This window comes from Podarcis raffonei, chromosome 11, assembly GCF_027172205.1.
Source record: "Podarcis raffonei isolate rPodRaf1 chromosome 11, rPodRaf1.pri, whole genome shotgun sequence".
In the NCBI taxonomy this organism is placed as follows: domain Eukaryota; kingdom Metazoa; phylum Chordata; class Lepidosauria; order Squamata; family Lacertidae; genus Podarcis; species Podarcis raffonei.
The window spans coordinates 15,136,052-15,163,337 of NC_070612.1; the positions used below are offsets into that span (position 1 = coordinate 15,136,052).

The window sequence follows — 27,286 nt, forward strand, 5'->3', positions numbered from 1 at the left end:
TTTTTTGGTTGTTTCAGTCAACAAAGCAAGGGCATGTAGATTGAGTTATGCATGTAACTTTTCAATTTGACTCTTATTTTCTGTTTTGCATTTGAATATAAATCCTTCAGTTCAGTTTGTTCTATGAAGATGAGCTTTTGGTTGTAAAGTAGATATTGTTGTTCACTGCCAAACATTTATTTTTGTGCTCAATGGTCAGAAAATCTAGGCACTTTCAATGTGATATAATTCTATTCAGTCTCTGCATTGCTGAAAACATTTCTGGTGAAGGGAAGTAATTTCCCCGTTGAAATTAATTCTTTTGAGATAATACAAAGATACCCCTTTATAATAATAAAAAGCAGTATCTTTTTGGGGGAAAACTCATTTGATGAACCACATGCAACCCCTCTCCCCATTCAGATTGGCCCAACTTTCAGATCTCCTGCTGCTTTCTGTTTTTGGACTTTCACATACTGCTGCTTTTCTAAGAAGTAATTTATTTATTGCACTTATTTCATCCATTTGATGAAGTATTTGCTCAAAAACATAGGTGCACATCAGAAAAAAATAGCCAGCTACAGAATCAAAGCAAGTGAATACATTTTGTATTCTTCATTTAGCCGATGGGGGAAATATTCGTGATTTCTGTATTGTAAGTGACAGCTGGGGAGGAGGAAAGCACTGCAAGTTAAGTTTTTAACAACTGAATCTGACAACTTTGCACTAATTAATAATCACAGTGGATGAAACACTGAAAGGTGGAAATCGGAAGTAACAATATTTGCAATTACACAAAGTCAGATTCTCAATGCACCACATATTTAAATATCACAGCTCAGAGTGCGTTGATTGGTGTGAAAAGCTGGCATAGCAAATATACCTGTGCACACTTTTAACACTAGACAGACCCCTTATTTGGCGCTGTGGTCTAAACCACAGAGCCTAGGGGTTGCCTATCAGAAATTTGGTGGTTCGTATCCCTGTGACGGGGTGAGCTCCCGTTGCTCAGTCCCAGCTCCTGCCAACTTAGCAGTTCAAAAGCGCATCAAAGTGCAAATAGATAAATACTGTAGGTACCGCTCTGGCGGGAAGGTAAACGGCGTTTCCATGCGCTGCTCTGGTTCGCCAGAAGCGGCTTAGTCATGCTGGCCACATGACCCGGAAGCTGTACGCCGGCTCCCTCAGCCAATAAAGCGAGATGAGCGCCGCAACCCCAGAGTCGTCCACGACTGGACCTAACAGTCAGGGGTCCCTTTACCTTTACCTTTACCTTTACCCTAATAGCAATCAGATTGTTGGACACCCCCTGTGCCTGGAGTGCCTGAGGGAGTCATGTGAACCCTCCTAGGAGGTTCAATGTTGTCTGTACTTCATGGCTGCAGTCCTCTGGAGTTTCAGACATTCCCAGTCTAATCCCTGGAGATGGCAGGGATTGAACCTAAAACCTTCTGTGTGCAAATCAGGTGCTTTACCACCGAGTTACGCCCTTTCAGTGATCAACAAGACGTGCACACAGATGAGGCCAGCATATGCAACCCTGCTTTACAAAGATAATGAGTAGTTGAAGGCACAGCTGCTTCCTTACTTTGAAAACCCACAAATGAGATTTCTCCTTGCCAGCATTTTATGACAAGAAGGATTCAGATTGTGAATCCCTTTTTGCCACTTCTTTGCCTAAGCAGACTGGGAGGCCAGTGTTCAAAACCCTCGCCACCAAGAAATGGCCCACTGCTGCCAGCTTCCCAGCTCTGAACAGCTGTGCACATTATGCTTCCCTGTGTTACTACATCCATGCGCACGCATGCTGTGTGCTCCCAATGAATGATGCATGCGAATCCTCATTTTAAACGCATACTCTCAGATCAGGGCAAGGTCTGAAGGCACCTAAAGCAGACAGCTCAAAAAGGTGTGGGTTTGGTCAGTGCCTAGGTGGGGCACTGCCTGGGATCTTCATGTCCGACCCCCTAATTTCTCCTCATATTCTGCACCCACTCCAATGTACTTCTTGTCTGCATACAGTATACAGTCTGTGTCTTAATATGAAAGTTTAGCTCCTCTCTCTTCCTCGTCACATTGTTTGTTGCCCAGCAAAGTGTAACTTATATTTGAATGGCCCAGTGATAAGATCAGGAAGGGTTTTTTGTTTTTGTTTTAATTGTTTTATATATGGAATTGCTTTTATTTGTTTTTGCGCTTTTCTTGTTTTAGGGTTGTAATTTTCCTGTTTGTTTTATAATTGCATATTTCATTGCTGCAACCCACTTTTGGGGCCTTATGGTGAACAGCAAGTAAGAAGTCAAATAAATAAAAAAGGAAGGAAGGAAGGAAGGAAGGAAGGAAGGAAGGAAGGAAGGAAGGGGAGAGAAGATTTGGGGCTCTGGAAAAATGGCCGGAATGAACGCCTCTCCTCAGTCTCGTCCCCGCTCCCTTCTTCCTTAAAGATAAACTGTCACTTTTATTTTCCTTTTCATGCTGTGGTTTCTGAGCGTTTAGTTAAAATTGTGGCGTTATACTTGGTAAGAAAAAAAACCAGGCTGATGCTGTAATGCAGTGATGGCCAAACTTGGCCTTCCAGCTGTTTTGAGACTACAATTCCCATCATCCCTGACTACTGGTCCTGTTACCCTGGGATGATGGGAGTTATAGTCCCATTACAGCTGGAGGGCCAAGTTTGGCCATCACTGCTCTAGTGCATTGAAATGCCCATGCTGCAGATTTTGGGATGATGAGATTGCATTGTGGTGGGTGGTGGGAGTTTGGGTTTCTCCTCACCCGCTTCCCGAAAAGGTATGCCCTCGGAGGTGAGATTCAGGGCTTGCACTGTCTTCTGCATCTATCTCAGCCTAACCACAATAATAACTGTGTGTGTGTGTGTGTGTGTGTGTGTGTGTGTGCTTATTGCGCGTCCACATGTTTAAAGTGCACTAGACAAGGAATAATGGCTGATTTCCAGGCAATGGGGTTGATTATGTGCTTTCAATCCTTTTATCCCAAGTGAAGATCTCTGCGGTGTAGTGGTTAGCGCACTGGACTAGAACCTGGGAGACCTGGGTTCAAATCCCCACTCAGCGACATAAAAGTCCACTGGCTAACCTTGGGGCCAGTCTCTTAGCCTAAACCAAGGATGGCAAGGTTTACCTCGCCTGGGCCGGTTCACTTCAGCGGAGATCCCTCTGTGGGCCGGATCACATGCGTGTGAGTGCGCGCACCTGCCATTTTCGGCGTCTGCGCAGATGCGATTTCCGGTGCCGCAGAAGGGAGTCCCCTCACCGCGCCAGTTTAACGCAGCGCGCAGGGACTCACCGAGTGGGTGGCTTGGTTTGGAGGCAGTTCGTGGACTGGTTAAATGGCCCCTGTGGGCCGTTTGTGGCCCATGGGCCTTAGGCTGCCGCCCCCTGTCCTAACCTACTGAACAGGGTGGTTGTGAGGATTAAATGGAGAGGCAGAGAAGAGTGCGTGCCCCCGTCAGCTCCTTCGAAGTGGGATGGAAATGTAATAATTGAATAAAGATTTTTTTTTTTAAACCTGGCATCTTTCACACTATAAGATGGCCGTCTTGATTCTTACCGCTGCTTCTTCCCACAGGGACTGATCAAGGACTCTCCTGTGCGAAGAGCTGTGAAGGACACCCTTTCTAACCCGCAATCTCCGCAGCCTTCTCCCTACAATTCTCCAAAACCACAGCATAAGTTGACACAAAGCTTCTTACCTCCTGGCTGGGAGATGCGAATAGCACCCAATGGCAGACCTTTCTTTATCGATCATAACACAAAGACCACTACATGGGTAAGAGGAATTCTAAATGTGTGCATCTCTTTTGTGGGGGACCTGGGGGGGTGTACAGGGGTTAGCAACAGAGACTAGAAAACATGTGAAAGTTGGGGTGGAAGCGGCAGGGAGTGGGGAGATACAGCAATAAATTTAAGCAGAATGCAGTAGAGGGTAGTCTACAGGCGGCTTCTACACTTGTTTCTTTTTTGAACTATCGTTTCAGCCTGTAATGTTTTTTTTTTCCTGATAAGCTACTCCATGGTACTTTAAATATTATGTTCTCCTGCTTCTTAGCAGCAGCTCAGCGGACGCACATTATGCTTTAAAGCTTTTGCCCTATAACCCTATATTGTATGCTCTGTGCTGAAAATAGCCAGTTTCTCCAACTTCTCCAGTCAATTATTATTATTGTTGCTAGGCCACGGTACTTGGCATTTTAGAGAATACACACACACACACACACACACACACACACACACACACACGTCCTTTCCCTAAGGAGCTTACGGTGCATTCTGAGCTCATTTGCTTTGCTCTCTAGATGTTGTCGTTTACATCCAGGGATAGCTCAGTTGTTAGAGCACAATATTCTTAAATCTCAGAGTCATGGGTTTGAGCCCCATGTCGGGCAAAAGATTCCTGCGTTGCAGAGGGTTCGACTAGATGACCCTCATGGTCCCCTCCAACTCTAGAGTTATATAATTCTTGTTATCTCTGTGACCTCTGCACACACATCGCCATCTTCAAAAGCATCTTTCTGTATCCTGCCGCCCTGCTTTCTGTTATGCTCTTATTGGCATAGAAGTCTGCCTTCATACCAAGTCAGATTATTGGTCTAGCTAGCTAAACATTGTAAATGCTCACTGATAGCAACTCTCCCAATCCTTCTGCCTTACGTTCAGCCTCCCGGGCTCCTCCAGACACAGGAAATAAATAAATAAAAGGTGCTGCAATATCAGCCTGCATATCTGGCCATCTCCAGAATAATGGAGACGGAGTGAAACTGCATAGCGAAAAATAAACTGCAAACCTCTGCCCAGCTGCACACAACCCTGTAGGTTTTAATAGGCTGCAATCCTGTCTAGTCATAAATTCATTGGGGCTTACTGCCAGCTAAGTAGGTTTAGGGTTGCAGCCCTTAGAGATATACCGAAAGCCAGGTGTGAGATTTCTAGCTATAAGGTTTGAACGAAGCCCATTACAGTGGTACCTCTGGTTATGTACTTAATTCGTTCCGGAGGTCCGTTCTTAACCTGAAACTGTTCTGAACCTGAAGCACCACTTTAGCTAATGGGGCCTCCTGCTGCTGCCGCGCAATTTCTGTTCTCATCCTGAAGCAAAGTTCTTAACCTGAGGTACTATTTCTGGGTTAGCGGAGTCTGTAACGTGAAGTGTGTGTAACCTGAAGCATATGTAACCTGAGGTACCACTGTACATTATTTAATAGGTTGCCTGAAAGTTCAGCATGCAATTTGCTAATCAGCTATAAGGAATGTTGTTTTCAGGGGAAGGGGGAAGAAGCTAAAACAGTTGCACGAGTTACTGTTGAAAATGGTTTGCATCTGCTCATTTGAACTGTGCACTCCTAAAGAACACATTCCTTTAAAATAGTTGTGTACGTGGTTTGCGTTACACCACAAATGCAATAGTGGGGTGCAAGGTTCAGTATACAAAGTGACTACTTCTTCTCGGAATCAAAGAATTAGTGAAGAAATGGCTTTGATAGGAGAGGCCCGAGTAAAGGTTTAAATATGAAATGGATGTGCGTGCAGATCCAAGCTATGACGTTCTTACAGCAACTTGCTTGCAATTACAGGAAGATCCACGGCTGAAATTCCCAGTGCACCTGCGTTCAAAAGCTGCTTTAAACCCTAATGACTTAGGTCCCCTTCCTGTAAGTATCCACCTTCATATGTTTGTACAGTTTGATCTAGACGCTTGCTGCATGTGTGGATAGATTTGTGTGCGGTGGTGGTTGTGTCTGTTGTACCTGCTGCTTTACTGTGAACAAAAACGTGTCCCCCAGAGTCTTTCTAACAGCACTTTTGAAGTGTCCAGTCACTTGACTGCTTGGCTGCGATGCCTGCCCATTTAGCTGTGGCATACGAAAGGACAAACGTAGCCTTCGCTGAAGGTTAAATCACTGCACAGTCTCTGGATTGGGTTTTAAAGTTAGGTTTTAAAGAGAGGGAAGACTTGAAAATATCATCATTAGGGAATATGACTCATTTCATAATACATTCTCAGCCTGCTGGTGGAGATATGTATATATGTACATATTATTCTCCCCTGTTCTTTCATAGGCCTTCTCAAATCCAGCTTAATGGCTGGATTCTTTTCTGCAGTGTGAACAGAGAGTCTGCTTCGTGGCTTTAATTTACACGAGTAAATGACAACTTTGCATTTCAGACTGTCCTCTGAGAGGCAGACAATTTGTAGGATTGTAGGAAGATGCCACTGGTTTGCATTCTGGTGATAAGAAACAAGAGAACCGATTTTGTTGCTCTCAGCGGCCTCTTCCCCCACCCCAACACACATATTATGTTTACCTCCTGGGAAAAGCTGTGTTGTGTTCCATTTGTACGTGCCCCTATTCTAAAGGCTAAGAATAAAACTATTCTAAGAAGCTGCCTTAACATGGAGTCAGAATGTGGGTTTATCCTTAGCCCCATACGGTCGTACCTCGGCTCCCGAACGCCTTGGGAGTCAAACGTTCCAGCTCCTGAACGGTCGAGAACCGGAAGTGAGTGTTCCTGTTTTCGAATGTTCTTTTGGAAGCCGAACGTCCGACGAGGCTTCCGCCGCTTCTGATTGGCTGCAGGAGCTTCCTGCAGCCAACCAGAAGTCAAACGTTTCAGAAGTCAAATGGACTTCCGGAACGGACTCTGTTTGACTTCTGAGGTACGACTGTACTGTCAGTTCTGACTGCAAGCAGCCCTCCCACATCAGAAGCATTTCTGAGCCCTGCTCCCTGAGAGTAGAGAAGCCAGGGGCAGAATCTGGGACCTTCAGGTTGCAGCGCATGCCCTCTCTGTCTTTCTCAACTCTGGCAATGTTGACTGCAATGGAGGCTTTGTTGTTGGGAACACCTGTGTCCAGACCTAGAATCCAATCATTCTCCAGGAGCGAAAGCAGCTTCCGTTTGGCTTGGACATTCTCCCTGTCCGTTGGTTTGATGGGAAAGAACCAGATTCACATATCACCATTTGGTATGCGCAATCTGGTTCCCTTCCCTGGAATAGGTGGTACCCATTGTGTGCAAGAGAGCCATGCGTTCCTCGGATCGTACATGGCTCAGAATGCAAAACCGAACCTCAGAACAACTGTATATACCAACGTGGAGCGTTCTTAAAGGGAGAAGAAGATAGGTTTGCCTGCTTGAAATAAGTGCACATTAGTACATCAATAGATATTAATTCTCCTGCTGATGTTGTTTTGTTTATTTGTTTATTTTTGTTCTTTAATTACAGCCTGGTTGGGAGGAAAGGATACATTTGGATGGAAGAACGTTTTATATAGACCATAGTAAGTAGGCACGCAGGTTCTACGGCAAGTAGATGAAGGGAGGTAATCAATATTGAAGTGAAAGCTTTGTAATTTTACTCTTCATTTAGGAAGCCAGGTGTTGATATGTGGCGACATTCATACCCGAGAATTAGTGCCTTCCTACGGTACTGTATAATTCACCAAAAGCTTGCTTTTAACTGGCTCATCAAGCTTTGTCCCTATTTGATATTGTGAAGCATTAACATTTCTTCTTTGTGGTTGTTTTTGTTGAACTTCTTTGGATTTATTTTTATTTTTTATTTTTTGGTGTTGTGGATGGATTCCCATGGCTTATATGCACTTATTAATAAACGAAAGCACACTCTAGGAATAGAAAATAAGATGAGAAAAAAAATAATGATGTAGCCACGAGTCTGTCTATGTAGGCAGTGGAAGAAATTTTCAATAGAATCTTCCCCCCCACAAATTACTCAAAAGAAGGTCTTGGGGCAACGCCAGTTCTGACCTTATTTTCTATTTGTGGCATGTTAATCTTGCACTCTCCCTGTTAATCTCTCTACACTTCTGTTCCTTGAAGTTCCAGTGTAAATGGTGTTTCATTGTAGACCCTGTCCTATTACAGCACCTCTGAACAAGTGTGTGGGTCTTTGTTGTGTTTTGACTATCAAGTGGCAGCAGAAATAATTTGTTCTTCCGCTGGGCTGGGAGTGTTTGTGATTTTTTCTTTTCTTTATATCTTCATGAATACATATTGCTCATTAAATATCTTCTTGAGATTAAAAAAAAAAGGAAAACAGAAGAAAGTAGTGTTGAACTTGTAAAATTAACTTTTGTTTTTTAAAAAAATCAATGCGCCATTGTTGTGTTCTATGTTTTCCTTGGAACTCCATAGAATTAACTCCTAGAAGTATCCGTAGTTGTATGGTGCCGGGTTTTTATTCTCAATTAAACTGCTTGGGTAAAGTAGCTTACATATTTTGCAAGTGCATGAATAGCTTTTAAGTAGTATCGTGGCTTTAGTATAAGGAATAGAATTTATACACTTTCAGAACATTTGTGGGGGGAGAGGAGAACACCCATATTTAACTAAGAATCTGAAGCTTAAAGTCGCCAGTTACCCCTTAATTCTGTGTATCTTCCACCTCTTCCAGTAGAATATGTCTTCAGTGTTGAAGCTTGGGGTACGCTGCATCCTAAGCATTGATTTGTTGCCACTCTCAATCCTAAATAGCTGCTTTTTGTGGCAGCCCCAGGAATAGATTTTCATTCTCCTGTCACAAACATGGTACCCCAAGCATCAAAATCTGGGTACAGGATGATGAAATGGTCACTTGCCGTCGCCAAGGCTTTAAAACCAACTCACTCCCATGTTGAGCATAATATTCCTGCATTGCCTGAGGCTGGGCTATATTCGATGACCCTTTCCAGCTCTACAGTTCTATGATTCTATTATTCCTTATGGGTGTTGGAAGTTCTTAGGAGGCTACTTCATACCTATGGTCCCTTAAGTAAGCCACATGCATACGCAGCTGTGCCATGGAATCATAGAATTTGTAGAGTTGGAATGGGATCCCAAGGATCGTCTACTCCTTTGCAATGCAAAGAATCTCAGCTAAAACGTCCATGGCAGATGTCCATCCAACCTCTGCTTAAAAACCTCCAAGGAAGGAGAGTTCTGTACTGGCTGAAGCAAGAGTGTTGGCTCCAATGGCTGTTCTAGTTCTCCTGCTAGAACCAGGCTCCATAGCTTGTCCTGAGGCACCCACCCACCCGATACCACGAGCCACTGCTTAACACAGGCACGTCCAAAGGCTTTAATCCGGCCCCTGTGGCAGTTTATTTAGGTAAAACCCTTTTAAAAAAACCCTCAACAACCCTAAAAAAAGGTCAACAACTTTGTTCGGCCCTCACGGCTTTCCACTTCATCAAATCTGGCCCCTTTGAAAAAAGATTGGACACCACTGGCTTAACAGATGACCTTTTATTCTCCAAATTCCAAATTCATTGAAACCATGAAGGACTTTTAAGGCTCTTCCCCCCCCTCCACAAAATTGTAGCTGCCAAACTTCCAAGATACATCTTTTTTTAAAAAAATCACAGTTTCAAGTAACTCTGCCTACTTTACCAATCGGCAAAGGGCAGAAATTGAGCCATTTGCAGTTTCTCTGTGATAAAGCTGTCCTCGGTTTTTGAAAAGTCAAGCAGTGCAGAAAACGTTGCCGTGTTCGTATAGTGTATGCTTCCAACCACACCGTTGTGCAGTGATTTCTTTTGCAAATAAATAAATAAATAAATAAATAAATAAATATTACTGTTGGGGGCCGCTCAGAGTGGCTGGAGAAACCTAGCCAGATGGGCAGGGTATAAATAATAAAATTATTATTATTATTTTTTAAAAAAACATACATTTATGCTTAAAGAAGCCATATCAGTGAGCTCTATGGTCAAGTTATTTTAAGAGTTCTGCCATGATTCCCACTCCCTAATTTTGTGTGTTTGTGGGCTGCCAAAGGGTATATTGTTTCTGAGAGCCTAAAATTGCACTTGTGTTCTGTTATCACTTAACGTGTGTTAGATAGTACAAGTTTGTAAATACGTTCCCAAAGGCAATGCTTTCCTACTTATGACTACTATTGCTGCAGTTTTTGAACTTTAAAAGAGCCCCAAATAATTCCCAGGACTGTTAGCTCCGTTGGTAGAGCATGAGACTCTTAATCTCAAAAGTCGTGGGTTTGAGCCCCGCGTTGGACAAAAAGATTCCTGCATTGCAGGGGGTTGGACTAGATGACTCTTGTGGTCCCTTCCAACTCTACAATTCTATGATTCTGTGTTTCCCCCTAGTTCAGTATTTACAATTGCTTGCTTGTATTAGGACCCTCAAAGGGACGTGGGTGGCGCTGTGGGTTAAACCACAGAGCCTAGGATTTGCCCATCAGAAGGTCGGCGGTTTGAATCCCCGCGATGGGGTGAGCTCCCGTTGCTTGGTCCCTGCTCCTGCCAACCTAGCAGTTCGAAAGCACGTCAAAGTGCAAGTAGATAAATAGGTACCGCTCTGGCGGGAAGGTAAACGGCGTTTCCGTGCGCTGCTCTGGTTCGCCAGAAATGGCTCAGTCATGCTGGCCACATGACCCGGAAGCTGTACGCTGGCTCCCTCGGCCAATAAAGCGAGATGAGCGCCGCAACCCCAGAGTCGGTCATGACTGGACCTAATGGTCAGGGGTCCCTTTACCTTTACCTATTAGGACCCTCATGTCACCCTTTGGAAGGCTAGAAGGCCTCGTGCCTTAAGCTGCTTCACGAACGCAAAAGGATATTAAGGAAAGCTTCTCCACTCTTTTACACATAGGCTTGCAACATAAATCAGCCTCGTCACACTGCACCCTGGTTTCGGTGTACCCCAAAACATACAAACACATTCCTTCCAAAGGGTTGTACAGACCTGTACACAGTCTTAATATGTGACACGCACCCAAACAAAAAAACAGACACGGTCACCTTAGACACTGAGAGCACCCATATATAAATGAAGTCTCTGCATTTCAGAGTCTTGATTTAAAGTCTATATGGGCTTGTGAGAACTTCAGACATATGAGTTGACCTTGCCACCATCCTAAATGGCACTTTTCCCTCCAGGTTGGGGAGCCTAAGGCCGTTGAGGAATGTTCCTCATATACACAGTGGTCAGATTCCAGACCCAGGAAAGACCACAAAATATAATTGTGCTGAGAGAGAGAGATTTTATATATACATATTCCTAAATTTTCTCCATGTGAGCAGGAGATACCGGCCCATAGGACGCACCTCATTTTTTTGGGGGGGGGGGAATGAATATAAAAAAATTATTCCCCCCCCCCAGCCGCGGCTGCCGCCCCAAGCCTTGCGAACACTCACCCGAAGCACGGGGAGCCCTCTGGAGGGCTCCCCGTGCTTCGGGTGACAGGCTGCCGCCCCAAGCCTGGCGCGCCCGTCGGGACCTCCCGCCGGGCGCGCAAGGCTTGCAGACACTCGCCCGAAGCACGGAGAGCCCTCCGGAGGGCTCCCCGTGCTTCGGGTGACAGGCTGCCGCCCCAAGCCTGGCGCGCCCGTCGGGACCTCCCGCCGGGCGCGCAAGGCTTGCAGACACTCGCCCGAAGCACGGAGAGCCCTCCGGAGGGCTCCCCGTGCTTCGGGTGACAGGCTGCCGCCCCAAGCCTCGCGCGCCCGTCGGGACCTCCCGCCGGGCGCGCAAGGCTTGCAGACACTCGCCCGAAGCACGGGGAGCCCTCCGGAGGGCTCGCCGTGCTTCGGGCGACAGGCTGCCGCCCCAAGCCTCGCGCGCTCGGCGGGACCTCCCGCCGGGCGCGCAAGGCTTGCAGACACTCGCCCGAAGCACGGGGAGCCCTCTGGAGGGCTCCCCGTGCTTCGGGTGACAGGCTGCCGCCCCAAGCCTCGCGCGCCCGTCGGGACCTCCCGCCGGGCGCGCAAGGCTTGCGGACACTCGCCGGGGCTGCAGGCTGCTGCCCGCAAGCCTTGTGAGCACGCGGGAACTCCCACCGGGCTTGCAAGGCTTGCGGATAGCTTCCTGAAGCCTGGAGAGCGAGAGGGGTCGGTGCGCACCGATGCCTCTCACTCTCCAGGCTTCAGCGAAAGCCTGCATTCGCACCATAGGACGCACACACATTTCCCCTTCATTTTTGGAGGGGAAAAAGTGCGTCCTATGGTGTGAAAAATACGGTACCTTTATAATTTATGCCATAGGTTCTGAAATGCCTTTCTTCTTCACAAAGCTGTTTCCCAACACATACAGCCCTCTTGTCTTCATCTAGCTTTCTCCCCAACTGTGCGTATACCCCAATAGCTGCCTGCTCCAGGTTTTTTCCTTTTCTCTCTCTCTCCACTAGGATTGTCTCCCATGCCCTATGGAACAGCAGGACAGCTTTAAAAAACCTATAACTGAATTGATATTTTTAAGGGTTCTAATTAAGTCTACTCTGAATTTGACAAACAAACAAAACAAATTACAGTGGTGCCCCGCAAGACGAATGCCTCGCAAGACGAAAAACCCGCTAGACGAAAGGGTTTTCCATTTTTCGATGCGCTTCGCAAGACGATTTTCCCTATGAGATTGCTTTGCAAGACGGAAACGTCTTGCGAGTCTTGCGATTTTTTTCGCTTTCCCCCCTCTTTTTCTAAGCCGCTAATAGCCGCTAAGCCGCTAATAGCCTTTTAGCCGCTAATAGCCGCTAAGCCTTTAATAGTCGCTAAACCGCTAATAGCGCTAAGCCGCTAATAGGGTTGCTTCGCAAGACGAAAAAAACGCTAGACGAAGAGACTCGCGGAACGGATTATTTTCGTCTTGCGAGGCACCACTGTAAACAGGTTTAATTTCTAACCTCCTCCCTTCTCTAGGGCTTTACCCATCCCTCTCTTTCCCTCTAGCATTTCATTCCAGCCGTTCCGTCCTGACATTTATGAGCTAGTGGGATAGCCCTAGTGTCTATCCCGGAAGTAGTTTTTAAATAAGTCATCCTCAGAGAAACATAGAATCCATTTGCATTGTAAATTTAGTCAGGTGTTTGCAGCAGTTCATTAGTCTGCATTTTTGCATATCTAATCTGAGCGGAAGACAAATTATAAATCCCTGGAAAGAGGGGTTTATAATTTGTATATGTGATACTATAAAGTCTGTTAACTAATGAAGTGCTAGATTATAGATGGTAGTTGCATTTTTGAATGGATGTTTCCCACTAAACAGTTGTGATGGGGGATTTAATGGATGGGGTGTACATAATTCCCCCCCTAACACTGCAGAATGTAGTTATAAAGAGATAGGCAAGAAGAGGAATGTTTTGTTGTTGTTTTAAATCTCAGTTTGGATGTAAAAAGAATTCTGGAAGAGAACTCATGTTGCGGTTTCTCTTGTTAACTTACAGATAATAAAATTACCCAGTGGGAAGACCCCAGACTGCAGAATCCTGCTATTACTGGTCCAGTAAGTATTGAATGGAGAGTTTTGTATAAATTTGAGTTGAGGCATCTGTGATTGGCAGCTGTCACCCTGAGGATCATTGTGAGCAAAATAGTCCTGCTTGCTTTGAAGGAAAACTGACCACCCACTTTTCTCATTATCGGCTCTTGGCTTCTTTTTCATCATCTGTTCATCAGCCAATCATATCAATCATATCAATGCCTATTCAGGGGGCTCGATTCCACTACACACAAGCAATTCTGCTAGTGCAACAAGCCTTTTCTTCCACTTCTCCAGTGCCCTCTGTGCTACCTGCAATTGGCTTTTAAGGGTGTTGGGAGTTCCCCCCAGAATAGTGGGATGGGGTGGGGAGTAGAGGGAGAATTGTTCCATCTGGCAAGCTGCAAAGCTTGCACCGATAGAGCAATTGCCATTAAATTCGTCCTGGAGTTTCCAAAGCCACCTTGGGGGTTAGCAGATGAAAAAGAGAGGTGGTGCTGTGCGTGTCAACTGCATACTGGTGGCACTCCAGATGAAATGACCAACTGACTCCTTGCAGCAATTTAATACAGATACTTAGAAGCATGGAGGACAAGATGGAAACTTGAGGCATCCCATTGGCCATGAAATGGAGCAAAAAGCCCCCCAGCACCATGTTGTGAAGCCCATTCCCCCCAGAAAGGACCATTTCCATCATAACACTATGCCTCCAGCCCAGAGAGGAGGCACAGGTACCATAGTAGGTGGTATCAAACAGGGTTGTATTTTGCCTATTCATTCCCTAGTGTAAGAGTGACTCAAAATCAAACTAGACTGGAACGCATCCAATAAATGGTATTATCCAAGACTGCCTATAGACATGAGAGAACAGCCACCTTCTCCAATCCCTTCCTCAGAAAGAGGTAGTTTAGATACTGGGTGAAAATTATCCAAACTCGAACTATAGAAAAAAGCAGAGACATCACCTTGCCAACAAAGGTCCGTATAGTTAAAGCTTTGGTTTTCCCAGTAGTGATGTATGGAAGTGAGAGCTGGACCATAAAGAAGGCTGATCGCCGAAGAATTGATGCTTTTGAATTATGGTGCTGGAGGAGACTCTTGAGAGTCCCATGGACTGCAAGAAGATCAAACCTATCCATTCTGAAGGAAATCAGCCCTGAGTGCTCCCTGGAAGGACAGATCCTGAAGCTGAGGCTCCAATACATGAGAAGAGAAGACTCCCTGGAAAAGACCCTGATGTTGGGAAAGATGGAGGGCACAAGGAGAAGGGGACAACAGAGGACGAGATGGTTGGACAGTGTTCACGAAGCTACAAACATGAGTCTGACCAAACTGCAGGAGGCAGTGGAAGACAGGAGTGCCTGGCGTGCTCTGGTCCATGGGGTCACAAAGAGTCGGACATGACTAAATGACTAAACAACAACAGAACTATAGAGTTGAAAAAGGACTCTGGTGGCGATCTTCCCACTTAATGTAGGAGCCGACAATGCAGGGTGCAACCACTCTGTCTGTGACAGGTGTCTAGCCTCTGCTTAAATACCTCCATCAAAGGAGAGCTTTCTCCTTTGCCTGTTAAAGCAGAGTGGAACTTGGCTTTTCGAACAGTGGCCAACTGGGAACAAGCTTGCACTCAAAGATGCATTGAGATGCATTGGCAGCCTCTGAGGTCTGGATGGAAAACCCAACTCTGCCTGATTTTAATAACATGAAGAGCCAAGGATCCAGTTTGCAAGTGCTCAGATCCTCAGGCTACACGAGCTGGAAAGAATCCTCAGTAACAGATGTCTGTAAAAGTGGACTGAACCTTCTGTTTATTTTATTCTAACTGCAATCATGTGCTCCCTACAGTCTTTGTTCTTTGTTTCTTGAGGGAGAGAGAGAGTATATAACACGACCAGATGATATCCCAGCAGGATCTATCTGCTTCTAATAAGAGTATACAGATAGATTGCACTGCCATGCCTAACTATATATAACAAATCCAGCAGTCAGAAGCTTGCAGAGCTTAAACCAAGAAAACTGGTTTGTTATCCCAAGCTTTTTTTTGGGGGGGGGAGTGCAATTGTCTAGAAAGCATGAGTCAGGGTGGTGGATTTTTTCAATTTGTGGCAACTGTTAATCTTGTAAGTAATCGTAGTTTTTCTTTTTTCAAAACAAATGCTCTTTGGCAGTTAATCAGTTGCTTGTCTTGAACCCCTAAATTGTTAGAATGATTGTGTGGGCAAGAGGACCCTTAATACCTCCAGCTGGGCAAGCTTTTTTAAAGCATTATTTTCTGTTCAGGTTTCTAGTCCCTGTGTATATGGGATGTGGGATTGGTGAGAGCAGCCATTAGCTCAGGAAGATTAGAAGAGTGACTAGTGGGGTGCCACAGGGTTCTGTCTTGCGCCCGGTCTTATTCAACATCTTTATCAACGACTTGGATGATGGACTCAAGGGCATCCTGATCAAATTTGCAGATGACACCAAACTGGGAGGGGTGGCTAACACCCCAGAGGACAGGATCACACTTCAAAACGACCTTGACAGATTAGAGAACTGGGCCAAAACAAACAAGATGAACTTTAACAGGGAGAAATGTAAAGTACAGTGGTGCCTCGCAAGACGAACGCCTCGCAAAACGAAAAACTCGCAAGACGAAAGAGTTTTCCGTTTTTGAGTTGTTCCGCCAGACGAATTTCCCTATGGGCTTGCTTCGCAAGAAGAAAGCCCATAGGGAAATCTCCGGGGACCTCTTTTAAATGCTGGCAGTGGGGAGCAAAGCCTTTCGCCCCCCTCCGGCCTTCAGAAGAGGTCCAGGAAGGCCGGCGGGGGCCGAAAGGCTTTGCTCCCCACCGCCAGCATTTTAAAAGCGGTCCGGGATAGCAGGGAAGCACGCTGCGGTGGGAAGAAAAGCCCTTGTTCCCCCCCCCCCCAGCCTTCAGAAGAGGTCGGGGGACAGACTGTCCCCGGACCTGGTCTGAAGGCGGTTTCCATAGGAACGCATTGATTGATTTTCAATGCATTCCTATGGGAAACCGTGCTTCGCAAGACGAAAAACTCGCAAGAAGAAAAAACTTGTGGAACGAATTAATTTCGTCTTGCGAGGCACCACTGTATTGCACTTGGGCAAAAAAAATGAGAGGCACAAATACAAGATGGGTGACACCTGGCTTGAGAGCAGTACATGTGAAAAGGATCTAGGAGTCTTGGTGGACCACAAACTTGACATGAGCCAACAGTGTGACGCGGCAGCTAAAAAAGCCAATGCAATTCTGGGCTGCATCAATAGGAGTATAGCATCTAGATCAAGGGAAGTAATAGTGCCACTGTATTCTGCTCTGGTCAGACCTCACCTGGAGTACTGTGTCCAGTTCTGGGCACCACAGTTCAAGAAGGACACTGACAAACTGGAACGTGTCCAGAGGAGGGCAACCAAAATGGTCAAAGGCCTGGAAACGATGCCTTATGAGGAACGGCTAAGGGAGCTGGGCATGTTTAGCCTGGAGAAGAGGAGGTTAAGGGGTGATATGATAGCCATGTTCAAATATATAAAAGGATGTCATATAGAGGAGGGAGAAAGGTTGTTTTCTGCTGCTCCAGAGAAGTGGACACGGAGCAATGGATCCAAACTGCAGGAAAGAAGATTCCACCTAAACATTAGGAAGAACTTCCTGACAGTAAGAGCTGTTCAACAGTGGAATTTGCTGCCAAGGAGTGTGGTGGAGTCTCCTTCTTTGGAGGTCTTTAAGCAGAGGCTTGACAACCATATGTCAGGAGTGCTCTGATGGTGTTTCCTGCTTGGCAGGGGGTTGGACTCGATGGCCCTTGTGGTCTATTCCAACTCTATGATTCTATGATTCTAAGATTTTGTTTTGGCCCTTTTCCGTTATGATTATGCTTCTCTATATTGTCTTGCTTTCTGATTGATTTATGGTGTTTAATTGTACTCTACTGTATATTTTGTTGTAATGTGCTGTTCATTATATCTTGGGCCTTTGGGCTGAAGACCGGGATTTAAATAATAACAACAACATCCTCCCATCTTTCAGAGTCAACCTAAAACAGTTTTTAAAAAACAGACAAGGAATGCTTCAAGGGTTGGGAAGAGGGGGTTATGCCTAGAAGCAATTTTTCTTGGGTGCCGCTGACAGGCTGGTTGAGACAGTTGCCGAGACAATGTATGTGATTATTTTGGTACCACATAAATGTTGGATGAGGATGATGATGATCAGGTCAACAAATGTGTGTAACTGGAACAGGTTTACTGATGGCACGGTGTCAGGATACAGTTTCAAATCAGGCATAAAAGAAAACAGTCAAAGTTATGACAGTGGAGAACTTCCAACATTTGCTGTAATTCAAACTCACAAAATCTGAAGGAGCCAACTTCCTCTTGGCATCTTATCACACTATGGCTTCTTTGTAGAGTTCAAGAATGTCTTAATTCCTTCCCCAAGAAAACCAATCCGTCTCCTGATTTTAAAAAATATTATTTCATTTTTTTTATAAAGATATTTATTGTAGTTTTACAAAAAGAAAACACAGGTTTGCAAAATAGAGAGAATTATAGCAAAGATTAACAAACTAAAAAACACACATAGAAAAACAAAAGAATAAAAAAGATACAAAATACAAAAAGCAAATAGCTGGGGGGGAAAAGAAATTTAAAAAGAAAATATATCCATTTTTCAATATCTTTGGGCTCATTTACTTGTTTCCTTGACCTCCTCACACCTCCCTTTTTGTATTCCCATTTACAAAAACATTTCAGCAAATCCTTACCCTCTTTCATTTATCTTTACTCTATATCTTAGCTTATTATAACTGTATATTTTCATCCATTATCCATCCATATTTGCATGTTCTTTTTTAAACTTGTAGCCAATACCACTTATTTTCAATCCAACATCATTTTAACATTCAGTAATTTTACAGTATTTCTGCAAGTAGTCTTTAAATTTCTTCCAATCTTCATCCACCGACTCTTCTCCCTGGTCTCGGATTCTGCCAGTCATTTCTGCCAATTCCATATAGTCTATCACCTTCGTCTGCCATTCTTCCAGAGTGGGTAAATCTTGTGTCTTCCAATACTTTGCGATGAGTATTCTTGCTGCTGTTGTTGCATACATAAAAAAAGTTCTATCCTTCTTTGGCACCAATTGGCCGACTTTGCCCAAGAGGAAGGCCTCTGGTTTCTTCAGGAAGGTATATTTAAATACCTTTTTTATTTCATTATATATCATCTCCCAGAAAGCCTTAATCCTTGGGCACGTCCACCAAAGGTGAAAGAATGTACCTTCAGTTTCTTTACATTTCCAACATTTATTATCGGGCAAATGATAGATTTTTGCAAGCTTGACTGGTGTCATGTACCACCTGTAAATCATTTTCATAATATTCTCTCTTAAGGCATTACATGCCGTAAATTTCATACCTGTGGTAAAAAATATTATTTCAGTTCCCTGAGGAGAAATTTTAACTTGGCGACCGTACAGCCATCTTATCCACGTGAATATCCTTTGTCGATATTCATTTTATATTTGGGGACCTGGCATTTCTCTTTTAAAATGCCGGATTGTAGAGTGTGGCGCTTTGGTGAGTAAACTTCCCCTTCCAAAAAGCGTTTCGTCTCCTGAGAAAACTGCGTTAGCAAGCAGATGAATGCTTCCAGCTTCAGCAGGCCTGGAAGGAGCCTTGTTCATCTGTGCTTCCTTCTGTTCTTCTGGATCGATGTCAGGCCAGCTTTTCCTTCCCCAATCCGATAAAACTCTTTTCCTAGTCCACAAGATGATTTTTAATCTTTGTTAAATAATAATAATAATAAGCATTTCCAAGGCAGCAGGAAATGTGCTCGTAACCCACCATCACCCCAGTGCTATGAGTGAAGGAGCACTTAACTATATTTCTTAATTTGGCATGCCTGATAAATAAGACCGATTATTTTGGCATTAGAAAAATTGGGATTTGGAATACAGTGGTACCTCAGTTTACTAACTTAATTTGTTCCGGAAGTCCGTTCTTAAACTGAAACCGTTCTTAAACCGAGGCGCACTTTCCCTAATGAGGTCTCCTGCCACCAGTGCCCTTCCACCATTCGACTTCCATTCTTAGACTGAGGTAAAGTTCACAAACCAGGACACTACTTCCAATTTTGCGGAGTTCGTAAACCGAATAGTTCGTAAACAGGGCTGTTCTTAAACCGAGGTACCACTGTATTTATAATGGGGTGGCAAGAGAGAATCTGTGGGAAAGGCCCAAACAGGCCAATGGTTTAAAAATAGATGCATATTCCTTCAAATGTCTGGAATGTCCTAAGGTTGTAATCGCAAACACATATTCTAGGAAGCGTCTAGTTGAATTCAGTAGGACTCCAGTTCCTGACACCTCTTTTTTTGACCACAATTTCCATTCTTGACTATATGGCCAGCCAGAGAAGTCCCATTATTTTGGAGTAATGACTTGGATCCCAAGTCTAGCCCACTACAGAGGAAGTTCCAAGACAAAAATCCCCACTCAGCCACTGTCTCTCAGAGTGATCGATCTCACAGGATCCTCGTGAGGATAAAATTTGGGTGGATGGAGAGCCTCGCATGTCGCTCTGCATTCCTTGCAGGAATAATGAGATAGAAGCAATAACCACCATGATCAGGGGCTGCTTGAAGAGAAGCCATAGTTGTTGGCTAGCTTTGGGGTGAATGAATTGTACAGGGCATGATATAGAAGGGGCAAAGGAAGGAGGTGGAAGCAAAGTGCAAGGGAACATCTTCCGTTGATGCTTCTTGCTAACATATAGCACTTGCCTTTTTTCCCAGGCTGTTCCTTATTCCAGAGAATTTAAGCAGAAGTACGACTACTTCAGGAAGAAGTTAAAGAAACCAGTAAGTATGGTTGGAGCTGATAGTCTTCAGAATCATAGAAGTGTGGAGTTGGAAGGAACCAGGGGTAACAACTTGAATATTATTATTTTTTGAGGGGGGTTGATGATGCGTGATGTGGTGTGCAGGGGCTGGAAGGACCCAGGCAGTGATGGCTGAGAGGGTGCTGGACTTCACACACAGTCCTCTCTTTCCAGCAATATCCCAGTGCTTATCTTGCAAACTTGCCCTTTCAATTGTTCAATCATGGCAAAGGGTCCTGTTTCCAAAAAGGACTGGGTAGGGTGGAGGGTTCTGATCTCTCCACCATTTTTAATTGTTCTCTAAGATGTGGAGGGGAAGGTAAAGGGCAAAAAATGAAGATAAAGGGTATTCTTCAGCCCTTCCCAATCCTCAAGCAGACCCATGCATCCCCCATAAGCATGGCTTTGGGGGGGCAGGGCACTTTCGCTTTTCGCCTCCGGTGGCAAAATGGGAGGGGCCAACCCTGGAGGCATTGCCTAACAATTAGCATTCTCAAGATGCTGGTCCTGATCCAGCCCCGCAACTGTGCAATTAGATTTCCAAGTTTTCTTAAAGTGGAGTCTATAGCTCTGCATGTACCTGTGTGAAGTAGTTTCCCCTTCCATTGAAATGAATGGGGATGGTTTCTGAACTGGAGAGAGATGCACACCTGAGCTTATGAGCCTCCACAGAATCATTGGGTAAGGTAGATAAACTGTAGTCCAAATAGTCCAGCCAGTGTGGTGTAGTGGTTAAGAGCGGTAGTCTCATAATCTGGGGAACCGGGTTCGCGTCTCCGCTCCTCCACATGCAGCTGCTGGGTGACCTTGGGCCAGTCACACTTCTGTGAAGTCTCTCAGCCCCACTCACCTCACAGAGTGCTTGTTGTGGGGGAGGAAGGGAAAGGAGAATGTTGGCCGCTTTGAGACTCCTTAAGGGGAGTGAAAGGCGGGATATCAAATCCAAACTCTTCTTCTTCTTCTTCTTCTTCTAAATGTTAACTACATTTAAGATATGAGGCGCGGGTGGCGCTTTGGGTTAAACCACAGAGCCTAGGATTTGCCAATCAGAAGGTCAGTGGTTCGAATCCCTGTGACAGGGTGAGCTCCCGTTGCTCGGTCCCTGCTCCTGCCAACCTAGCAGTTCGAAAGCATGTCAAATTACAAGTAGATAAATGGGTACCACTCCAGCGGGAAGGTAAATGGCGTTTCCGTGCGCTGCTCTGGTTCTCCAGAAGCGGCTTAGTCATGCTGGCCACATGACTTGGAAGCTGTACGCCGGCTTCCTCGGCCACTAAAGCGAGATGAGCGCCGCAACCCCAGAGTCGGCCACGACTGGACCTAATGGTCAGGGGTCCCTTTACCTTTACATTTAAGATCTGTTGTTTGTAGCAGAACTTTAAATGGGATTTTGCCTATTATTTATATTTATATTTATCCTGGCTCTTTCCCAGTCTGGGACTCAAGGCAACTTACATAAATTGGTTGGAAGTTAGACCTCCATCGAAATCAGTGCTTAAGGTTAACATATTACCAATTTTTAAAAATGTGATAATGATGTAGCTGAGGGACTTTTAGAATATTAGATGCACATTTCCAGGACATGTTTACATACAGCAGGTGATAGCTATATGTGAACCCCCCACCCCACCGAAATCTTGTGATGAAGGGAAGTATATAAATTTAATAAATGGAAATAAACTAATAAACAAAAGCATACTAAGATATCAGTGGGCTTACGTTACTCAGTGGGTCTCACCCAGAATCTTTGGCCCCATCTAGTGCAGGGAATCAGAGTAGGTGCACACTGAAATACCATTTTAGCTCAAATTGTGTGAATTGTACAACATTTAGCATTGTGGATCGAACTATCCTTGTTGCTCAAAGCTAATCCTGTTCCCAATTTTCAGCAAAAGATCCCTGGAACCTATAAAAATACTTCTTTTCATTCCTTACACTTTTCCCAGTCAATATTATATCAAAGGACTATATTATCAATGTGTTTTCAAACCACCTCTAAATGGGCTGCGTTTGGCCACCATATATCATAGAAGAGGACGTTGTGTCCGATTTTACGCTCTTAAGTGTTTTATCTCCTCTTAATGATACAAGCAGGGAATGATAAGTTAAATGCATTCAGCCCAGTGACTGAAATACGTTTCTCTCCCCAAAGGCCGATATACCAAACAGATTTGAGATGAAACTCCACAGAAATAACATTTTTGAAGAATCGTATAGAAGAATCATGTCGGTGAAGAGACCAGATGTGTTGAAAGCCAGGCTCTGGATAGAGTTTGAGTCGGAAAAGGGCCTTGACTATGGCGGTGTGGCCAGAGAATGGTTCTTCCTCTTGTCCAAAGAAATGTTCAATCCGTATTATGGCCTCTTTGAATATTCAGCAACGTAAGTTCATCATATACAAAGTGTTTTCCCTTTTGTTGTCTTATAATTCAATACACTCGAAGACCTGCCAGGGAGTTTGGTTTATCTTTTCTGTCTTTCAATGTGCATTTTTGTTTTTGTTCAAAAATAATTTGGTTATTGAGCTGAATATGAAGATGTATTGTACTATACTTTGAGCAGTTCACTTTACCAAAGATTGCTGCACATGATCGATCTCCCTTGACTTCTGCTGCTTTTCCTTGCCTGGGTAAATTAAGTAGCCTGATTTCAATTTGCTGGAAAGATTTTCCTTCCCAGCCACACAGAATTAATGGGGGTTGGCTCCTTGCACTGGACCTCACTTTGTACAGATAACCTGCATCCTGTGTGCATTTATCTTGTGTGCATTCAGCTTTATGCACTTGGCAAAAAGAAGTTTAAAAATTAAAAGGGGGCAGAAAGGGGCGGGTGTCTGGAGAAAAAAGACTTTCAGAATCCAATCTGCCATTGAGCCCAATGTTTTTAGACTACATGGGATTTTGGCTTTATGCGCTGCTCACGGAATGTAACCCAAGCCTAAGCTGAGAGTCGCCATGAGTTGCTACTGCTAGATCAGGCACCCCCAAACTTGGCTCTTCAGATATTTTGGGACTACAATCTCCATCATCCCTGGTCCTGTTAGCTAGGGATGATGGGAGTTGTAGTCCCAAAGCATATGGAGGGCTGAGTTTGGGGATGCCTGTGCTAGATGATCAAACAATTCTAAAGTGACACCTGGGGATGGAAGCCAAGTGTTAAAACACAGTTTAGGGGAGAAGGCAGAGACCTGGTGTAGAACAAAACATCCCAGTGTTTCTCTCCAAAATCAAGAGGGGTAGGGAGTGTTTGCAAGTTTGCGGTACTGTTTATAGTTATCCTCTTGCAATGTTACAAAAAGATATTCCCTTCCACTTATTGGAATGGATTTTCTAATAATAATAATAATAATAATAATAATAATAATAATAATTGGAAGCAGCTGATAAATGAATGGATAAATACATTTTTTAAAAATAATTAAAAGACAACTTGTGGGTGTGGAGAGCTGAGACCAGTGGTTCAGCCAGCATTTGATTTGGTGCTATTCATATTTGCATTTTCACCCAATGGCTGTTTTTTCTGTTCCACCCATCTATACCTTTATTGTTGTTGTTAGTTTGTTGAATTTGTACATCGCCCTTCACCCAACAATCCCAGCGCAGTTCACAACAGAAAAATACAAAATGAGAATACAAAATACAGTGGTGCCTCGCAAGACGAAAAGAATCCGTTCCGCGAGTCTCTTCGTCTTGCGGTTTTTTCATCTTGCGAAGCAAGCCCATTAGCGGATTAGCGCTATTAGCGGCTTAGTGGGCTTAGCGGATCAGCTGATAAGCGGCTTAGCGGATCAGCTGTTAAGCGGTTTAGCGGATCAGCTGTTAAGCGGCTTAGCGGATCAGCTGATAAGCGGCTTAGCGATCAGCTGATAAGCGGCTTAGCGGATCAGCTGTTAAGCGGCTTAGCGGCTTGGGGAAAAGGGGGGGAGGAAAGGGGGGGGAGGAAAAAAACCCTGCAGGAACTCGCAAGACGTTTTCGTCTTGCGAAGCAAGCCCATAGGAAATTTGTTTTGCGAAGCACCTCCAAAACGGAAAACCCTTTCGTCTAGCGGGTTTTCCGTCTTGCGAGGCACCACTGTACATAATAAAAACGGGACAGTAATTCCCCTCCCACAAATACATAGAATATGAATCGGCCGAATGCCTGATTGAAGACCTTCAGTATTCATTCCTTTTATAACTCTTCCCCACTCATGAGACAAAAAATAAAAAACCAAATGTAAAGATAGAACCATAAAAACTACGTTCATATCCTGAGATGATACCTGGACATTTACAAGGCCTTGCTTAGCTAAGTAGCCAGAGAAAGAGGAATGGTCATAACTGAAGGATGGAAGCATGCTTGGCTTGCAGAAGGTCCCTCATTCAGTTGTTGGCATCTGCAGTTCACAGGATCTCAGGTAGCAGTGCTGTAAAAAGACGTATCGATAACATCATGGCATTAAAAACAGGAGTGATTCACATTTATGTCAATTGTTAACTTCCCTATACCAAAGGTAATATGAAGGAACCTTAATTATAATTGCTCCCTCTCTTTGGTTTCACACATTCTAAACCATTCTAGGTCAGTTAATTCCATGTCCCACCTTACAGTTAACTCTAAAAAGGTTGCTTAAAAGATGGAATAATTGATTGCAGAAAACACTTGCCATGCAGGGTGCCAATACCTGTATCACTTCCCTTTATGGGTTCAATACACTGAGACAATGGATTAATAGGAGTGTCTGTATTTATCACACTGATTTCCTTTCGCTGGCTGTGGGCACCAAATGAGGCCAGGGCTTCAGAAATGGTTAGAAAGGGAACCAGCAATGGTACAAACTATTTTCCTCGTTTAGCACCACTGACCCTGTTTCTTCACGGAAACCTTCCCTTAGAAATAGCAGTGCTTTTACAAGGTCTTAAGAGATGCAGGAGGTCTTAAGGTTTTATTGCACCAGGCAGAGAAGGGCCTGTTTTTCTAGTTCAGAAGGGGTCTTTCTCCCCTGGCTCTTCCATCTCACAGCAGTGCTCTTCTCCTAGCTCAGCGCTGTTATGGGGGGAGAGAAAAAGCGCTGTGGGTTTCTGCAGGCAGTGACTGTGTGTGGAGGGGTCATTTTGGCCACGCTCGCTACTCCTGCCTCGCGTAGCCTTCAGAGGGGTGGTCAGCTTTCAGTGTGGCCCTCGGGCAGAAAAGTAATATACACACCTTCTCTGGAGGTGAATAATGGAAATATTCCCAGTTCATGCTGGGATAGCCGGGTCAATCTGCTGCAGCAAACTCAAAGAGGATTAACCATTAACTTGTGCGCCATAAGTTTCTATGGACTTCTGCCTACTTCATCAAACGCATGAAGTGTGTACGCACAGGGAGAGGGGGGGAAGAGGCTGAAAAGACCCTGAAATGCAAGAATGCATAGCCTACAGTAACATAAAGAAAACTCAACATGTATAAAATATCAGTACAGTTACTGCACATAGCAGCGGGATCTTGCTTGTTTATCTCATTTGCAGCAGGAAAGTGACTGCACACACAATAAACCAGTTGGTCTTTAAGGTGTCACACAATGCTCCTGTCTGTTAGCTTGATATGGGAGCAAGTATTTGAATAGCTTGCATGTTCCCGGTGTGTGTATCAAATAAGCTACATCTCTGAAGGAATATTGTGCCGCTTGGCAAAAAGCGAAAGCCAGCCAGATGTGATGCCAATTTCTTATATCCTTTTCTTTTTCTTTTTCTTCTTCTTTTTTAAATTAAGGGACAACTATACTCTGCAGATCAATCCTAATTCAGGTCTTTGTAATGAAGACCATTTGTCTTACTTCACCTTTATTGGACGAGTTGCTGGGCTGGCAGTGTTTCATGGGAAGCTTTTAGATGGTGAGTAATATACAAGATTGTGACTGTAGAAGTAATTCATAACATGGATTAAATGCTATAATGCCCTCTCGCTGTTTTATGGCCATTCTGCTTAACACTGGCTTTTTCATGGAGCAAAATAAAATGAGTGATGTAAATAGTTCAGAGGTTCTGCTGAGTAGCAATATCTTCTCCTCCATATAAACACCTTGGGAAAAGCAAAGAATTTATTAAGGTAGCGCTGCAAAAGCAGCAGCTGTGTAAAACGCCATACCAAAATGGTGTCACCTTTTAAAAATCTGTTGTTTATTTCTGCAGCACAGCTGATAACAAATCAAGCTAAATTTCTCCTGTTCCACAGCTGCTTTCACAGGGGTAGTGCAGGTCTCAGCAAGGGAAACTAAAAACCTGCAGTTGGGTGTAACCTTATGTACCTTTCCCCTTTGGAAACTGCCATCGGTCTTTTTTGCACCTCTTAATAAGCCAAAATACGGCTTACTGAGATGGTGCACAAAGAGCAGTTTACAGCTCCACAACGATCTTCTTAACCCATCAGTAGGCAAACTAGGCTGGATCCGGCCCAATCACCTTCTAGATCCGACCCGCGGATGGTCTGGGAATCAGCGTGTTTTTACATGAGTAGAATGTGTCCTTTTATTTAAAATGCATCTCTGGGTTATTTGTGGGGCATAGGAATTCATTCATTCATTTATTTTCCCAAAATATAGTCCGGCCCCCCACAAGGTCTGAGGGACAGTGGACCAGCCCCCTACTGAAAAAGTTTGCTGACCCCTGTTCTTAACCCCTGAATGTAGCATTTCATGTATCGAATGGCGAAATCACTCAAACATGCACGTTTACACCCAAAAACTTTAATCCAACATCTTAGATCAAGGAACGAAAGTGCTTACTCACTGCAGGCTAAAGCAAAGCGGCAGTTATGCAAAACATCGCTAGGATATAAACCGACGTTTTAACTTTGCTTTCTGAAGAGCTGTGTAAGTTATGTAGGTTTAGTGACTCTCTGTTCCACCAGTCTCCATCTTCTCCTTCCCCTGTGCAGCGGCGCTTGCGAGCTTTGGGCTTGCGGCCATGGGGCCCTGCCCCTCCTCCCACCTGCCTTCTCCAGAGATGCAAAAGGGCTTCCTTCCCACATGGCTATTGTTTGCCATTTGGGACCCCCTCCCAGGGAGCAGGCTGCTGCTGTTGCCACGTTAAGACACAGGGACCCCCAAAGTGCAGTGCCCAGGGTCCAGTATACCTGAAGGAGCGCCTCCACCCCCATCGTTCAGCCCAGACACTGAGGTCCAGTGCCGAGGGCCTTCTGGCGGTTCCCTCACTGCGAGAAGCCAAGTTACAGGAAAC

General features: G+C 44.6%; 1 protein-coding gene across 15 annotated transcripts in view; it reads left to right on the forward strand.

Annotated features, from left to right (window-relative positions):
* The window catches only part of NEDD4L (NEDD4 like E3 ubiquitin protein ligase), a 249,610-nt gene that overhangs the window by 206,981 nt on the left and 15,343 nt on the right, over positions 1 to 27,286 (forward strand). For 9 of the 15 annotated variants that reach the window (XM_053408611.1, XM_053408599.1, XM_053408609.1 and 6 more), the window contains 8 exons: positions 3,568 to 3,768; positions 5,570 to 5,647; positions 7,224 to 7,278; positions 7,368 to 7,424; positions 13,173 to 13,231; positions 20,002 to 20,067; positions 22,240 to 22,469; positions 25,821 to 25,942. In XM_053408611.1, coding sequence (XP_053264586.1) covers positions 3,568 to 3,768; positions 5,570 to 5,647; positions 7,224 to 7,278; positions 7,368 to 7,424; positions 13,173 to 13,231; positions 20,002 to 20,067; positions 22,240 to 22,469; positions 25,821 to 25,942 — 868 coding nt within the window. The remainder of the gene's footprint in view (positions 1 to 3,567; positions 3,769 to 5,569; positions 5,648 to 7,223; positions 7,279 to 7,367; positions 7,425 to 13,172; positions 13,232 to 20,001; positions 20,068 to 22,239; positions 22,470 to 25,820; positions 25,943 to 27,286) is intronic. The other 6 variants (XM_053408612.1, XM_053408614.1, XM_053408613.1 and 3 more) reach the window with 1 other exon arrangement.